The sequence below is a fragment of the Raphanus sativus genome, chromosome 3, assembly GCF_000801105.2.
Source record: "Raphanus sativus cultivar WK10039 chromosome 3, ASM80110v3, whole genome shotgun sequence".
Classification (NCBI taxonomy): Eukaryota; Viridiplantae; Streptophyta; class Magnoliopsida; order Brassicales; family Brassicaceae; genus Raphanus; species Raphanus sativus.
In genome coordinates this window covers 208,786-227,629 of record NC_079513.1, presented here as the reverse complement: position 1 = coordinate 227,629, position 18,844 = coordinate 208,786, and the positions used below count along the sequence as shown (strand labels likewise).

The 18,844-nt window shown below is 39.3% G+C and overlaps 1 protein-coding gene and 1 pseudogene across 1 annotated transcript; both read left to right on the top strand.

Moving 5' to 3' along the window:
• The first annotated feature begins 4,856 nt into the window (after nt 1–4,856).
• LOC108844826 (mitogen-activated protein kinase kinase kinase 1-like) lies at nt 4,857–14,243 on the top strand (annotated as a pseudogene).
• A 646-nt stretch (nt 14,244–14,889) lies between these two features.
• Nucleotides 14,890–16,434, top strand: LOC108844828 (uncharacterized). Its single transcript, XM_018618119.2, has one exon. It carries the CDS (start codon nt 14,890–14,892, stop codon nt 16,432–16,434), a length of 1,545 nt encoding a protein of 514 aa, XP_018473621.2.
• Nucleotides 16,435–18,844: the final 2,410 nt, after the last annotated feature.

Genomic DNA, 18,844 nt, shown 5'->3' with positions numbered 1-18,844 from the left:
TATAAAAGTTAAAAAAGATGTAAATTTTTTTATCTATATCTATACTATTATTTGCGAACTTATTATATGATTAGAAAGAACTTATATTAGTAATCTGGCTTTGAATTCTTTTATGTTCCCATCAGAATTTTGTTTCACCTTAAAGATCCACTAGATCATGATCCGCACGATCGCGCGAGTTTTATTTTTGTTTTAATACATAAAATATATTCTATAATAGAATACAATCTAGAGTTTGTCCTTTTTACATAATGTGGTTTTATATAATTTCGAGTTTGTCCAAAACATGTTGTTTAAGAACAATGTTAAAACTGTTTTTTGTATTAATAGTTTTTCGTTGGTGTATAAGAGATATAACTGTGCGATGAAAAAAATACTAATATAATATTAACCAATACGATTTGATTTTGACATTGTGCTTTTTAAGAATTTTTTTCTAAATGTTTTGTGATTGTCCAATGAATGATGAATGCGAATGCAAATACTTATATACACATTTTAGTGGGAGGAAATGAATATTATCTAATCTATTAAATTACATATAATAAATACAAAATATCATGACACCGAAATTTTAGGTATAGTAGAATAAACTTGGAAAATGGGATTTTCCATATTCATGATTTATCAAATCTGGCAATTTGATTGTGAATATTTGATTGTAACCGAGATTTTAGGCCTAGTAGACTCAACTTGGTGAAGAGGTTTTCCTGCAACCGATTTTTTAAAGTATAAATTGATGTTTCTGTTATTGAAATAATAGTATACGATTAGTATATTCTATTTAGTGTATATTCAAAGCAAATCTTGATTATTTTAGCATAAAAAAAATATATTCTGATATCTTTAGTATTGAGTTTCAAAAGTTTTGTATCAAGCTATTTAAAATTTAAAGATTCATCAATATTTGATGCCAAATAATTGTTTTTTTAATTCAAAGAGGTTTTGTGTTTAAGATAATTATAGTTTAATGATGGGAGGAAACATGTTCTTAAGTTATTTGGTTAATTGAATCGATTGGTTTAGGAGATAACTGGATCAAGATAGTCAAAATTATATAATGACAGGCTAAGGATTCGTGTAATATTAATATTTTTTTGTCAACCTACTCTTATAATATTTGTATTTTTAATAACATCTGTAATATTTATTTTTATTTCTGTCTATTTATATTTTTATTTTTAAGAATTCAGACTCGTGTAATATTTATATTGGAGACATTTATTGTAATCATTTGACTATAATAAAAGAGAAGGATTGTTATATTTGTACTAATGATATAATATAAATATGATAATGTTAGTATACTTAAACGAAAGAATAGATATTTTGTTAAATATATGTATATAATGTAAGACATAGATCTTATAGTGGAATTAAATGATAGATGGTTGATATTGAATTTTTTAGGGAAATATTTAAATGAAATGTTAGACTAAGAATAATAATGTGATGTCCAATTTAAAAATCCACCTAAAAGAAGTTATAATGTTTCTGTTTTAATAAGATAGATTTTAACCTTATTGCTTTAGCTCCAGCCGGTAACTCAACTAACTCCCAAGTCTTGTTCTTTACTATTGATTTGATCTCATCTTCACATGCATCTCTCCACACTGTTTCTTCTATTGCTTCATGATAACTCCACGGCTCATTGTTTACGCTTAGCAATAAGCGCTCCCCTTCGACTACTGCGAGAAGGATGTAGTCATCTAAATAACTTGACTTCTTTGTTTATCTGTGTGGCCTCCTTGAACCTGTGTCTTCTACTTCACTGTCTTCGTCTTGAGAATTCTCGTGATCAGAATCCTGCTCCCTTGTTGTATCATTAACGACATGCTCATGATCTCTCTCATTACCTTCCCCTCCTTCGATGCTATGATACCAAATTGTTGGGATTATTTGAGCCCATGTCCAACTCTATATTATATGATTAGTACTATTTGTCCACTTTGGCCTTAGAGTCAAGCCCGCATGGATTTACTTTTGGGTTCCTTCCCAAAACGCCTCGTACTAATTAGAGTTGTACATCTTTTATATATTACACTCCCTGTATAATTCTCCAATGTGAGACTTAGTTTGTTATCTCACATTCTCCCCCTCAAACTAAGGATCACATTCATTTCGTGTCTCACAGCTGACTTTCAAGATATTCTGACTTAATCGCTGTCACACATACCTCCCAATCATATTTCGATGGGTATTGTTCTTCTCTCGAAGGGTATTTAGTCTCTTTGCAGATTTCTCGTCAACCGTTCTGATACCAAATATAGTTTTGAGTTTCTCGATTGTAATAACACACCACAATAATAAGATTTGCTCTCTTATTAATCTTAAGGAAAATCCTCCCAAAACTTTAAGCTATCGATCACAACAATCTAAAAAACTCTTAAGTGTTGCAACATGTTTGCAACTCCTTATATAAAATCAGATAACTCCTAATTCTATTAGTATTAACAATCTCTAGGTATTTCCTAGTCCTTTTAGTAAACCCGAACTTAGGGGGGAGGTTAGTGGGGGATTGATTTGTAAGGATTTAAAGAATTTCTAAACTATGTTGTTATTGTTATATGATTCTTAAAATATTTAAAAGTCTTATGTTATTGGTATAGTGATTTTATAATCTTATATAGATCTTATGTTATTCAAAAAGTTGAGTATTTTTTTGATTTTTTAATTCTATCAAAATATGGTGTTATTAGAACAATGATTCTTTACATTTTACTCATTAATAATGACTTTCAAAATATTATAGTTAACCTTTGTATTCTCAAAGTTGAGATGAAAAGACTAATCTCTCTTTGTCAAATGATACGTGATTGTACAGTCTCACAACAATAATAAAACCTAAACATTATTTTCCTATGAAACACTTTTGCAGGCTGAACCAAAACACGTAGAGGTTCTTGTTAAACAAAGTAATACATTGGCTCTAACGCTACTTTATACTGCTACAATCCATGAAAATCTTTAGAAAAATCAAATCCATCAATTTTTGAAATCAGCATGACAAAACTGACCTACCAAAAATCATAAGCTTGAATGGTTCTATGAACCATAAAAAATTTAGAATCAAAATCTTGAGTTTTTTGGATGAACAAAAAGAGAAAATGAAATTTATGTTGTTTTTAGTTCATAAGAAATGAGATAGAAGAAGTGTAAATCGATTTTAGATGCATTAAGAGCTTCAAATTGGTTGTTCATGGTGGTTGGTGTATTGATACCAATGTAAATGTTGTAAATACTTGAAGAAGATGAGGATGAGAGAGTAAAAAACTCATTTTAAAAAAAAAGTAGTGTTATTTTCGTGAATATATCCAAACTTTTGGGGGTGAATAGGCAAATGAAAGTTCCAAAAAATCATAGGTTAATTTTGTGTTTAACTTTAAGTTTTGAGTCATATTTAAAAAGCTCTCTACTTTTTTTTAACAACATAATAATTACATATTAATAATTTAATTGTAACTAACTTAAAAACTAAAATAACAAACTCTTAATGATTTTTATTTCGAATTATTATGTTTAGCTTACATTTTAAAAATAAAACTAAAATTAAGAACATCTTCATTTTAAATTGGAAATTTTTCATATTTACCATTTTGTAGATACTACTCCCTCTGTTTCGAATTAGATGTCGTTTTAGAACAAATTTTTTGTTTCAAAATAAGTGTCGTTTTATGATTTCAATGCAAAATTTATTGACTTTTTATTCTAAACTATTTTTCTATTGGTCGAAATCTGGTTAGGTGTATTGGTAATGATGTTTTTTTCTAGTAAATATACAAACTTAAATGTTTTATTAATATGTGTGTCGATGTCTAGAACGACAAGTAAAATGAAACAGAGGGAGTATCATTTATGTTTACCACTGTTAAAGAGTACAAAAAAAAAAGATAAATATAAAGAAGAAGAAGTGTGTCTCTCTCGTAAAAACTCAGCCGTCAAGTTTCAGACAGGCGTATAAATATAAATATAGAGACCGGCGTGGCGCTTTAATATCGCATTCAACGGTAGAAAATATCATCTGTCTCTCTCGTAACAACTCAGCCGTCAAGTTTCAGATTCCGTCGTACATGGCGGCTCTGATAGCGCCACCGCCGGTCTCCTTCTCTTCCGTACTCCGTCTATTGTAAGTCTTGTTGGTAGTTTCATGTCTCTTCATCTCAGCTTTAGATATTGACTAAAGGAATTGAATGATATTATTATTGAGAGGGAGCTCTGTTCTTATATGTACAGAGATAGTTACAAGAAAGGGAAAACAATATTCTAGGAGATACAGAGACGTAATTACAGATTATGTAGTCGTTTGATATCTAAAGTGATTATATACTTTCCATACTCTTACACACCCCCTCAAGACGGACGGCCGTTGGAGAGTCCGATCTTGATAGCGAGAGACTCAAAGCGTGGGCGAGGTAATGGTTTGGTCAGTGCATCAGAAAGTTGATCAGCTGAGTTGACGTGAGATACGCGCAGTTCGCCGCTTTGCACAAATTGTCGAACAAAATGATAGTCAAGAGCTAGATGCTTCATACGGGGAATGAAAGACTGGATTCGCCGCCAAGTATGTTGCTCCAATGTTGTCACAATAGATGACTGGTTTCGTTGGAGATGGAGAGCTGAGTTCGGACAGGAGAGACTGAATCCAGCACACTTTGGCTGTGGTGGCTGCGAGGGAGCGATACTCAGCTTCAGTGGAGGAACGCGCTACACCAGTTTGCTTCTTGGAGGACCAAGCTATTGGATGTCGACCAAGATAAACTATGTAGGCACCAGTAGAAGTATAATCATCTTTATTTCCAGCCCAATCCGCATCAGTAAAAGCATGGAGATTTGAAGGATTTTGAGCTGAAAGGAAGATGCCTCGTGTTATGGTGCCTGCAAGATACCGGAGAATGCGTTTGACAGCATGCCAGTGCTCAGTTGTTGGTTGGTGCATGAACTGAGACAGTTTGTTCACCGGAAAGGAGATGTCAGGCCGCGTCAAGGAGAGATACTGAAGGCTTCCGACTACGGCTCGATATTCCGCAGGATTATCTAATTTTGTACCTGAAAACAAAGTCAAGGAAGTGTTAGAACACATAGGTGTCTTAATATAATTGCAATCAGTCATTTTGGTACGATGTAAAAGTTCAGCTATATATCGACTTTGATTTAAATGTAATCCTTCTTTGGTCCTAATGACTTCGATACCAAGAAAGAAAGACAAATCATCTAAATCTTTAAGCGAGAAACGTTGAGATAAGGATTCGATAAACCGTTCTGTATGAGAAGGACTGTTTCCAGTGATGATTAAATCATCACCGTAGACAAGCATGTATATGAGGACGCCGTTGTTGTTGTAGATGAAGAGAGGCGCGTCGGCTACAGAGTTCTTGAAACCAGATTGCAGAAGAAAGGTGCGAAGCTCGTTGTACCACGCCCTTGGGGCTTGTTTAAGTACATAAATCGCCTTTCTTAGCTTACACACGGCATGCGGATTGTCTTTGTCCACAAAACCTGGTGGTTGCATCATGTAGACATCTTCTTGGAGATGGCCTTGAAGAAATGCGTTGTTGACATCAAGCTGACACAGGTTCCAGTTTTTAGTCACTGCAATGCTGAGAACGGTTCTGATTGTGGCGGGCTTGACAACGGGACTGAATGTGTCATGAAAGTCGATGCCCTGTCTTTGAGTGAAGCCTTTCGTGACAAGTCTGGCTTTGTAGCGAGCTATTGTTCCATCAGCATTCCACTTGATTGTAAAGATCCATCTGCAACCTACAACATTGACATGATTAGCAGCTTGAGTTAGTGTTTCTAAATCCCACGTATGATTTCCTGTTTGAGCATCAAATTCATCGCTCATAGCTTTGCGCCAGTGGGGGCTCTTGAGGGCTTCTGCGACGGTTTTGGGAATCATGTCTGAGGTGGGTATTTTTGTGGTATGAAGGTTGAGCTTTTGGACTGGCTTTCTTGTTCTTGTACTGACTCGAGTTGGTTGAGGAACCATGGGTGGTTGCGATAGGGGAGGATTTAAATTAGTGACTGTTGGTGGTTGAGTTTCAGTGGGCTGAGTAGGAGTAGTAGCGGGTGGAGCTGTGTGAGTTACTGGTGTAGTAGGAAGAGGCACAGTAGGAGTGACCCGCTGTGGTATAACTGAGACGACAGGATGAGAGCTGACTGGGACATCTTGGTCATCCTCAGTTGAACTCTTTGAAGAAGTAATAGAAAATGGAAAAACCGATTCATGAAAAACAACATGACGCGAAGTATAAATCCGATTTGTTTCTCTATCTAAACAAAAGTATGCACTTTGTGTAATAGAATAGCCTAGAAAGACACAAGGTGCCGATCTTGCATCAACCTTGTTAGATGCATATGGTCTAAGCCATGGAAAGCACAAGCAACCAAAAATTCTAAGTTTTTCATAGTTAGGAACATGTCCATGCAAACACTGAAAAGGAGTTTGAAATTGTAAAATCGGGGTTGGCATTCTATTAATAAGATAGACAGCCTTAGCAAACGCATATGTCCTGAACGATCTAGGCATTGAAGCATGAGATAACAAAGCAAGACCAGTTTCGACTATATGTCGATGTCGTCGCTCCGATATACCATTATGTTCAGGAGTATGCGGTGGACTAGTCATATGAGAGATGCCATGAGATGCTAGAAAAGCTGTTAAAGCTATATATTCACCCCCATTGTCAGTTTATAGAGTTCTAAGTTTGGTTTGAAATCGATTTTCAACCAAGACTTTGAACCTAGTAAAAATATCAAACACTTGGGATTTTTGTTTTAATGGATATAACCATGTATAGCGTGTAAAATGATCTACAAAAATAACATAATATTTGAAACCATCTTCTGAAATTATTGGAGAAGTCCAAAGATCTGAAAAGACTATATCATGGGGAAAAGAAGAACGTAAAGTTGAGTTTTGAAAAGGTAACTTATGCATTTTATTAATAGAACAGGAAGTGCATGGAGAAGCCATTAAAACACCAGACGTAACAGGTAATCGAAAAACAGAAAATAATTTTTGAAGAATTGGAAAAGCAGGATGACCAAGACGCGAGTGCCAATCAGACATAGTGGTCTTGACGGCTGAAGCAAAAGCAAGAGAAGGAGGTTTGGAGGTTTTGGAAAGCGGCCATTCATAGGTACCATCTTTAGGTTTGCCCTCCAGACGTAGAGCCCCCGTCTGCAAGTCTCTGACCTGAAAGTATGTGGGAGTAAAAGTAACAGCAACTCAATTAGTCGAACACAATTGAAAAACAGATATTAAGTTCTTTTGCAGTGATGGAACACATAAGACACTGTTAAGAAAAAAAGGTTTAGTATAGGAGGGAAGAGATAAAGAACCAGTGTGGGAGATGTTGAGTCCTGACCCATCACCGAGTAAGACACCATCACCCCCGCTATATGGATTGTGCAGAGAAAGATTGGCCAAGTCAGATGTCATGTGGTGTGAGGCGCCACTATCAAACAGCCATGTAGATGCATCAGACATGATTGGTTGGTTCATCTGAGATGGCATGATCGCTTGATTAGCTTGAGGCTGCCACGCCATATTTGGTTGGTGAGAGTTCCAGGTCTGCTGAGGTCACATTTGAGTCGCTGGTTGCGTCATTGTTGCTCCTGGAACAAGACGAAACTGTGGACAGTACTTGGCGCTGTGTCCATGAACACCACAAGCTTGACATCTGCCGAGATAAGGTTTGTGAAACCTCTGTTGAGATGCTCCTTGATTGCCTCTGTTCTGCTGGTAGTTATTATTGTTGTTGTTCTTCCAGTGATTGTGAGGTTTAGCATCTGTGGCATGTGCTACAATCGGAGTTACAGCAGAGGGTTCTCTGCAAAGGAGCATGGCTTCGCGATTGAGGAGTCTCTCATACAGCTCAGTAAACGGAATCGTAGTATCGCGGCCGTTGATAGCATCGATCTCTGGTTTGTACTCCTCAGGAAGTCCATCAAGGATTCTCTCTGTGACGTCCTCTGGATCCATTGGTTTGCCAAGTAACACCAACTCGTCGGCTTTGGACTTAACATGACGCAGATACTCACTGATGGTCTTGGTTCCTTTAACGCATGACTCGATTTGTCTCTTGATCTGTCAAACATGACCACGAGTCGGGTTGCCAAAGGTAGACAAGAGAAGATCCCACACCTCTTTCGTGGTTGTGGCACTGGAGACAACCGTCTTAACGGGCAGAGTGATCGCGCCAATGATGGCACTATAGAGAAGTAGATCATGTCTCCTCCAAGGCGCAAAAGCAGGATTAGGTTGTGATTGACCATTGAGGCCATGTTCGTTTCGTGAACTGGATGAGAATTCCAGACACGGCATCTGCGCGCAGTAATTGGATGCAGCAATCAGATGTTGTTCGTTCGCGATTCTGTAAATTTGGGACCATGCGTTTTGAACTGTATCTAGATGCAGTTAGGTTCGTTTTGTATTCTGTATTTTTGTATTTGGATGAGTTTTATGTCAAATGACCAAAAATTTCTTATCTTTTCTTTTGGTCTAAACATATATATAACTATATCTAAAAGTGAAACTAACTTCTAAAAAAATATGTTTAATCACAAATAAAATAGAGATAAATAAAAATGAACATTAAATTCAATTTTTCATTTTTTTATAAAAAATGAAATTAAATTTTCATGTTTTAACTTGTAAAATTTTTTGTTTAACTGCAAATAAAATAAACATAAATAAAAATAAATATCAAATTCAATTTTTCATGATTTATAACATTATAATGTAACAATAATAAACACTAAACTCTATTTTCATGTTTTACAACAATGATAACATCAAACTCAAATGACTTTTACACAAAATATTTAACTAAGTCTCAGAAAATTTGATTTTTGGGTTTTGGCCGGAAAAACTCGATTTTCGGGTTTCGGCCGGAAAACTCGGTATTCCAGTTTTGGCGGAAAATTCGGTTTTCGGGTTTTAGCGGAAAAACTCGGTTTTTGGGTTTTGGCCGGAAAACCTAGTTTTTCGGTTTTAGCGGGAAAATTCGGTTTTCCGCTTTTGGCGGGAAAACTCGGTTTTCGGGTTTTGGCCAAAAAACTCGGTCTTCGGATTTTAGCCGAAAACTTGATTTTCCGGGTTTGGCGGAAAATTCGGTTTTGGTTTTTGGCGGGAAAACTCGGTTTTCGAGTTTTGGCCGAAAAACTCGGTTTTCGGGTTTTGGCCGAAAAACTCGGTTTTCTGGTTTTGCCCGAAAAACTCGGTTTTCCGGGTTTGGCCGAAAAACTCGGTTTTTTATTTTTGGAGGGAAAATTCGGTTTTCGGGTTTTGATGGAAAAACTCAATTTTCTGGTTTTGGCTGAAAAGCTCGGTTTTCCGGTTTTGCCGGGAAAACTTGATTTTTAGTTTGCCGGGAAAATTCAGTTATTCGGTTTTGGTTGGAAAACTCGGGTTTCCAGTTTTAGGGGGGAAAATTCGGTTTTCCGGTTTTGGGGAGAACATATCAAAATGCTCTATCACGTAGAAAATCATATAACAGTAGAGCATTTTGATATGTTCTCTAACATGAGAGAGAGAGAGAGAGAGAGAGAGAGAGAGAGAGAGAGAGAGAGAGAGAGAGAGAGAGAGAGAGAGAGAGAGAGAGAGAGAGAGAGAGAGATTTGCTTTGGCGGCGAGAAAAAAATTAGCTTTAGAAATTAGGTAATTTTTTTAATTTTTAGGATGAATTAAGGGTATTATCGATTTTTTACATTTTTGGATGAGTTTAGTGTTTCTGGAAACGTTTAAAAATCTCATCCAAAAATCCTAAAATATCTAGATGAGTTATGAAAATATATCTGGATGTTGCGTCCAACTTAACCTCTATTTAGCATCAAACGAACATCGGTCCGCATCTGCGTCTGGATGCCGCCTCCAGATCACGAAACGAACATGACCTGACTATAACAGTCTGATCTGGTGCAGTGTTGTTGTTTTCAATGAAGTGATGAAGTTCATGACCCTCAAGGAGTGCACGAATCTGACGACTCCACATTAGGTAGTTCGTCGTGGTGAGTTTGGTTACGCTCGACATGTTTACCGAGAGCAAGGTGTTTCGTGGATCATTGGGATTGAAGATAACAGTACGCTCAGCTGTGTTTTCAGCCATTGATGCGTGAAGAAGTTAAGTGAAGAAGGAGAAGAAGAAGAAACGAGATTTGGGAGAAGAGAGGCGGAAAAAAAATTAGGTTTTCACCTATAGAGGTTCTGATACCATATTAACTAAAGGAATCGAATGATATTATTATTGAGAGGGAGCTCTGTTCTTATAAGAATGTACAGAGATAGTTACAAGAAAGGGAAGACAATATTCTAGGAGATACAGAGACGTAATTACAGATTATGTAGTCCTTTGATATCTAAAGTGATTATATACTTTCCATACTCTTACATTCGACGTCTTTATTGTAGAAGGTTCGATCTGGTTTGGAGGAAAGATTTGTCTGTCCTCTCGGTGGGTTCTCGTTGCTCGAGCTGGGTCGGAGGTTCCGCAGGTTGAGGTGTTGCTAGGTTATGTGCGGTGGTTGCGGGATTGATGTTAGGGTTCCGACGCCGGAATTCGGGGATCTCGTTCTGTTTTGGAACATCTCCCGTTTGTTCCTTCTCTCAAAGTGTTGAGTTCGGTGAAGCTAGTTCTTTAGGATGGTTGTGTTGAGGTCTCTTGTACGGGACCTTTGTTTTGGGATCGAGTTTTGAAGTTACTATGTGGTTAGCTTGGATTGCTTCTTTGGGTTCGAATCTGTTTTATGGTGCGCGGTTGCAGGTTATAGCCGGCAATGATGTGGGTGTTTAATTCTTCCATCGAACCTGGTCAAGCGGCTTTCAGGCGTCTCATTGGTGATTCATCAAGCTTGTATCTCATCCTATGTTTCTTGGAGTTGAAGGAGTGTTAGAGGCTTGTAGTGTGCTGGAGTGTGTTTGGTTTAGTGACTTAGTTGGATGGAGTTCTTGCTCGGGGCATCGGTTGGAGTTTATCTGTTGTGGTCTTAGGGCGGTCTGTTCTTCTTTGAGGTGCCCGATTTCTGCTGCGTGTGGTCTCTGGATAGTCTTGTCATTCATCATTGGTTCTGGTTTTATGATTTCAGTCTATAAAACATCGAAGCGGGGAAGTTATGCGGTTCCTTGGTTTGGAACCAAAGGATTTCTCCGGATTTCTTGGTAAGGAGCTGTGGAGCTTATGCTTAATCGCGACGGTTTTGGAGTAGTCGATCGCCAAAAATGTATGTGTCTCATCGTTGGCTGCTTGAGTTGATGGCTTATTCTACGGTGGCTTCTCTTGTTAAAGAAGTGGTAAGTGTGTTGGTTACTGGTTTGGTTCCTAAGGGAACGGTTCTAAGAGATATCAGCTCAAGTCTAATAAGATAGGCTTGCTTCGCTTTCCCTCTCAATCCTGCTTCCAGCTTCGATATGCTTTATTGTTCCTAAAGTTTATGCTTAACCTCCAATATGTTTTAGCCTCTTTTACTCTCATTTATTTTCTTAAGTTTGTGAAGTCAGTTTTAGTTTCATTGTTTGTCTCCGGGTGTATCCTGTTTCACGCCGGCTTGTGGCTCCAGAAAAGTGTTATACCTTTGCCGGCTTTGTGTAATTTCTGGTGCTAATCTTCTTTTAACCTAATAGATACAGGGAAAAAAAAAAGAGAAGAAGAAGTGGACTTTAAGAAGAGAAAGATTGATATTTTTTTTTTGGTCAAATTTTTTTTTCACAGATATGACTGTAACCATTAATAATTATGGACCTACTTCAAAAGCAATACGCAGTAATGCAGAGACTTGACTTATGCAACACTTATAAGCCATCCAATTTAAGCCATCCATATGAATCTTAGCTACCAAAAAAATCGACAGGCTCTTATGAAGAAGTCGTCGGGTCGTAGAGGCGATAAAAAGCCAGTCCGGCGGTTAAAGCGTAGTGACGTGGTGAAGCATAACCATGCTGAGGCAGCGTCTTTTTCTAGCTCATCCGAAGATCTCTCAGTTTCGACTTGTTCTCTTTGGAGTGCTCTGATGACTCGCTCTCTAGAGTTCCCAGATCGAATCAGTTTCAGGAACTTTAGAGTTGAAGATGGAGAAACGGATCCTGACGATTTGGCTATATCTTTTGACGCATGGGAAGCTTTCGAGAAGCGTGATAAGTTCAAGTCTTCCGACCACGAGTTTCACAAGTATCCAGTTCAGAATTTGAATGAAGCAGGTCCTAGTGGTACTGCTGATCATCCTGAGTCCACATGGTCAGAGGCGAGCGAAAGAGGGAGTTTTATGAATTTGTTAACTTCGAAAGGACCTCTTATTGATTACCGAGGATCATCTTGGGACTTCCTTACCCATGAAGTAGTTAGGCGTCCAAGTTCCTCTTCTTTTTCCGACAAGGTTGAGGAAGTGGAAAGAGATGTGGAAACGGAAGGGAGGCTTCTCGAACCTGCTGATGAGGGTGGTAACTCCTCCTCTAGCACAGTATCCGATACTTCTCCCATCTATTCTTCCAGATGTTTCATCACGTCTTGGCTTAACAGTCAACTAGTGGGACGAGGTTATCGCGTTCCCAGTTCTTGGCTGAAGGGACAGCTTCTGGGACGAGGATCATTTGGCTCCGTGTATGAAGGCATTACAGGGTAAGTCGTACTGATTGAATTTGAATCCTTTATGCATTTGGCTGATGAAGATACTTTTTTGTATGGATAGTGATGGGGACTTCTTTGCTGTCAAGGAAGTTTCACTATTTGAACAGGGAAGTGATCAGGCACAAGAATGCATACAGCAACTCGAGGAGGTGATTGTAGCATTGTTTCATTGATCTGTCAAATGTTTGGTAGCTTATATCCTCCTTGATATTGACTCATTTTTCATTTTTCTATAGGAGATTGCATTACTTAGTCAGCTTCAGCATCAGAATATCGTGAGATATCATGGTACAGACAAGGTATGTTCCCGTTCTGACTTTCTTGTCCACACTTGCTGCAGCTGCCAAAGAATTTTCTTTGAATAATGCCTTTTGGTGTGGGTAGGATGGGTCGAATATGTTCATCTTTCTTGACCTTGTTACCCAAGGTTCCATTCTAAAACTTTACCAACATACCAGATTCCGGACTCTGCAGTGTCCATGTACACAAGACAAATCCTAGATGGCTTGAATTATCTACACGGAGAAGGTTTTATCCACCGGTAAGACTAATAGAAACTTTTCTCCACTTTTTTTTCTCGCAAACTCTCGTCATTGTTGTCCCTGTATTTCCTAAGCATCTGGTTTCCGGCATTTCCTGTTTCCCTTGCTTTCCTCATTTGATGTGACAAAGGGACATCAAATGTGCAAATATATTGGTGGACGCCACTGGAGCTGTTAAGCTTGCAGATTTTGGATTAATGGCAAAGGTTCTTTTCCATTTATAGATGTTATAGTTTTTTTTTACTCTTACGATGCCCCTTCTTGATACTTGTCATATTATTATTTAGGTGTCAAAATCCGACGATATTATGTCCTCCAAGGGGACTCCCTTCTGGATGGCTCCAGAGGTATTGTTCTAGGAAATTATCACACTTTTCCTTTCTACTATGTTGATTATGTGATTGCAATGGTAGACAAACATGTCGCACTTTCAACATAATTTTTGGATCTTGGAACTTTTGTGGTTACTGATGTGTGACGTTGGTTCCTCAGACTTATTATGCCCATACGTAACATATATGTGGATTCCTCTAACTGTCACAATACATATTGCTATACTTGTATGGTTGATTCTAAATGGAACGTAACAATGTGTTCAGGTTATTAACCCGAAGCATACTGACGGGTATGGGAATTCAGCTGATATATGGAGCCTTGGGTGCACAGTGCTTGAAATGCTGACTCGGAAGATCCCCTACTGCGATCTAGAATACCCAGTAAGTCGTCAAGATCTAGAAGTGTTGGTGTTTTATTAGATCTTTCATTTTTAATATTTTTTCCAAGTAAAATAAGAGTTGATGTCAGATTTTGTTCAAACCCGCAGTATCAAGCCCTGTTTAGGATCGGAAAGGCCGAGCTTCCGGACATACCGGATACATTATCACTACAGGCTCGAGATTTCATTGTTCAATGTCTTAAAGCGAAACCGGAAGAGCGGCCAACTGCAGCTGAGCTGCTGAACCATCCATTTGTTAGAAGGCACGTATCATTCTCAGGATCAGGCTCAAGCTCTGGCTCAGCTCAGGCTCGAGAATCAGGATCTCCCGTTGTGACAGTGTGCACAGCCAACTGCGGCTGAGCTCCATCCTTTTTTTTTTTTGAATAAAATTTTAAGTTTGATTCAAAAGAAAATACATTAATGTTACACTTTTGCTACTTGTTTATGATTTCCTTTTCAAAAGATGCTTATAAATACATCGTACTTCACCTCTGTATGATTGATGGAAACATCGTACTTCACCTCTGTATGCTATCAAGGCTAAGTCATTCAAAAGAAAATACATTAGACTTCAACCTCATTATATCTTGCTTCAACAGGAAGAAGCCACTGAGGAACTAGAGAGCCAGTAGACAAATCGGGAATGACACGTATTCAAAGGCCTGGAGAAGGACTCCATGCGATGCACTCATTTTATCCACAAATACTCGAAATAACTAATATACTTAATTTATAATTTGCATTACCACTTTTTGTGTGTAAGATCACATGCGTAAAATTAAAAAGAAAAGTAAATAAAAAGTTTCCCTCTTTTGGGCCTGATTCTCTCTCGCTAAATATTGTTCTTTGGTGAGTGGAGCCTAGCTGTCGTTAAAGTGTTGACACGTTTTAGCAAAACCACCGCAAAAATACAACTTTCCAGAGTGATCTTCAAGCATCTCAAGTGTTTGTTCATAAGCTTTGTCGGTGAAGAACAAATTTTCCAGAAAATCTTCATAACTTCAAGATGTCGAACGCGATGGATAAAGCGATGATGGCTTTATCTTTAAATGAGGAAGATGCACAGTTTGAGATGTCCAATCTCCCCCAGTTTCGATCTTCGGAGAGGAACGTTCGGAGTCTGATTGGGCGAATTCTCAATCCAGATTGTCAGAAGATGTCAAGATTAATTCATGAGATGCCCAGGAAGTGGCAGAAGGAAGGAAGGGTTCGAGGTGTGGCGCTATCGCAAGAGAGATTTCAATTTTTCTTCGACAAAGAACAGGATTTGCTCGATGTCTTAGAGAAGGGAGTTCATATTTCTAATGAATGGGCGCTCGCGATTGAACGGTGGGTAGAAAATCCGCCAGCGGATTATCTGCAGTTCATCAATATCTGGGTTCAGATACGAGATATCCCTGTGAACTATTACACCGAGAAGGCGATTACAGCGCTAGGGGAAAAGTGTCTCGGGGAAGTTAAAGTGGTGGCTTTCGATCCTGATAGGCCACAGATACATGACTATGTGAGAGTCTTGGTGAGGTTTGATGTATCTCGTCCTCTGAGGAAGACTAAGGTGATCAATCTACCGGAAGGAGGAACTGCTACGGTTCGCTTTAACTATGAAAGAATTCAAAAACGGTGCTATGAGTGTCAGAGATTGAATCATGCAAAGGAGGTGTGTCCTATACTTGTGAGACAGCGAAGAGAGTCAGCACTAGAAAGAAGGCCGAAGATTCTTAAGGAGAAAGCTGATGCGGAGAGACTTCTACAGCCTCAAGATCCTTTATATGGTGTCCTCTCTGAAGCTCAAGTAGGGATTGACCCTCAGACAGGAAGGAGAAGGATATCGGAAGAAGTGTTGGAAGAAATGCGCAGGTATCTTTTGATGGCTACTGAGGAGGATCGCTTGGTTAGAATTGATCGCATTCAATCATCAATTGCGGAGACAGAGAAGGATCCTATGCTCCAAAAAACGGTGTTGCGTTTAGAAGCTCCTCCAGTGTTTACCAAGGACATTGAGAAAGGGAAAGGTAGAATTTTTGACTTTGATCTGAATGAAGCGGCAGCATCTCGGTATCATGGGAAAGGAGGTCAGGGAGAAGGGAAGCTCATGGCTTCAGCTTTTAGAGCCTTCAGAAGCGAGGAGCGAGCTGGCCCCGTGGAGAGAGTGAACGTTGATCAAAGGCTCAGCAATCAAGATGCAAATAATTGGAAGATGGCGAAGACGTGGTCAAGTACAGCATCAGATAGAGCAGAGCCGCTTAAAAGATGCAGGTCTTTAGGTGACAAAAGAAATCCAACGGAACATGGTTTTGAATTCTCTTCTTCACTACCATCCGGGATTTGCAGGAAGCAGACAAAACCTAGAAGAAGACCTCATATCCGTAAAAGGCAAGCATCTAAGGCGAAAGGATCTAGTGCTCTTCAGGACCTCTATGGCAAGGAGGGCAGTGGCTCAGGTGTGGGGTCCAAGCGAAAAGGACAGGAAGCAGCAGTAGATACTCAGATAGCAGGGAAGATGAAGGTAGCAAGGGTGATCCCGCATGAGGGATCGCCGCGATCCCAATGAGTATCGTAAGCTGGAATTGTCAGGGCTTGGGGCGGCCTCAAGGCCTGACAATTTCACGCCTTAGGGAGTTGCGTCAAAAACACTTCCCTGAGGTCATTTTTCTTATGGAAACTATGCGGTGTAGAAATATATTAGTAGACTTACAAGTGTGGCTTGGCTATGATCGGGTGTATACAGTAGATCCCGAAGGTCATGCGGGGGGTTTGGCAATTTTTTGGAAAAAGTCTGTAAACTTGAAGTTCCTTGATGTAAATAAGAACTTAATCGACTGTATAGTTCAGTATGGAAATGTTTCGTTCTATGCGTCTTTTGTTTATGGACCTTCCTTTTGGAAACGACGAGTTGAGCTGTGGGAGAAAATTAGCATAATTGGTGTGACTCGTCAAGAAAGCTGGAGTGTTGTGGGAGATTTTAACGACATCTTACACAATGGGGAAATGATAGGTGGAGCATGGAGATCAGATGAGACTTTTGGGCCCTTTAATCAAATGATGAATGCAGTAAAGTTAGAGGAGCTGCCAAGTCATGGAGATGGCTTTACTTGGAGTGGTAATAGAAACAATTCTTGTGTTCATTCTCGACTTGATCGATGTTTTGGAAACAGGGCTTGGTTTATGAAATTCCCGGGCTCAAGCCAAACGTTCATGGATAAGCGAGGCTCAGATCACAGGCCAGTCCATATTCATCTTGTTGAAGGACAGGAAAAGTATCGAGGCTATTTCAGATTTGATAAGCGTTTATTGGAGATCAGAGGAGTACATGAGACAGTGGCAAATGCCTGGGAGTTTGCTACAAGAAGAGGTGAGCAATCTGTATCTACTCGTATCCAAGCATGCAGGAAGGCTCTCAGTCAGCTCAAGAAATCTGAAACGCTCAACTCGCGCACTCGAATACAACAAGCAGAAAAAGAGTTGGAGCAGGAACAGTCTTCTTTTAACCCTTCCACTGAAAGGATACATCTGTTAAAAGGAGATTTGATTTGTGCTCAACAGGATGAGGAGACATACTGGTGGCAAAAGAGTAAAGAGAAATGGTTACAAAAAGGAGATATGAACTCTGCGTTTTTTCATAACTCTGTCAAAGCAGCTAGAGTACGAAAGCATATTGAAAAACTTACTAATGCTGCTGGTGTTGAGGTCTTTTCAGAGGGATGGAAAGGAGAGGTTGCCTTGGAATTCTATGCGACTTTGTTCCATTCATCATGCACAGAACCATTTCAGTCTTGGTTTCATGACCTCCCTACTAGAGTCACGGCCCAGATGAACAGGGATTTGATCAAACCGGTTGAACCGATGGAGATAAGAGAGGCGCTATTCTCCATTAATCCCTCCAAAGCTCCAGGACCTGATGGTATGTCGGCTATGTTTTTCCAAAAATTTTGGGATACAATCGGAGGCCAGGTGGTAAAGGAAGTACAGAGATTTTTTCAGACGGGTTTTCTACCGAAAGAGTGGAATTATACCCATCTTTGCTTGATTCCTAAGATTCCGGAGCCGCAATCTATCTCTGACTTGCGTCCTATTAGCCTGTGCTCGGTGACTTATAAAATCATCTCCAAGATTATGGCAAAACGTTTGAAGCCGGTGTTACAGCAGATTATCTCAACCACTCAATCTGCCTTTGTATTGGAGCGCCTGATGTCAGACAATATAACCGTAGCGCATGAAATGATTCATTCTTTGGGATCGCTGGAGGATCCAAACTCAAAGAAAATGGTGGTAAAGACGGATATGGCGAAGGCATATGATCGTCTAGAGTGGGGGTATCTCAGAGCCCTATTGGTGGCGCTAGGCTTTGATGGAAGATGGATTGAATGGGTGATGAAGTGTGTATCTTCTGTCACATATTCAGTACTCATTAACGATCAACCCCATGGTTTGCTCACGCCACAGAGAGGATTGCGTCAAGGAGACCCCATGTCCCCATTCTTGTTTGTATTGTGCTCTGAAGGACTGACCCATCTTCTTTCAAAGGCGGCAAGAGCTGAGAGGATCACAGGGATACAGTTTGGAATTCAAGGTCCGACTGTGAATCAGCTGTTGTTTGCTGATGACTGTTTATTTGCGTGTGACGCTAATGAAGAGCAGAGCAGAGCTTTGAGGGGAGAACTTCGAAAATGTGAAGCAGTGACTGGACAAGTGGTCAACCCTGCAAAGTCGTCAATTATTTTTGGCAAAGGGGTTTCAGCAGAAGACAAACAGAAGGTTAAAGAAGTGCTGCAAATTCAGGCCGAAGGAGGAGAAGCCAAGTATTTGGGACTTCCGGAGATAATGATTGGGTCTAAAGTCAAATTGTTTTCATATCTCAAAGAAAGACTAAGCAATAGGATATTGGGGTGGCATGCAAGAACTCTCTCCCAAGGTGGCAAAGAAGTTATGCTTAAAGCTGTAGCGTCTGCTCTCCCTGTTCA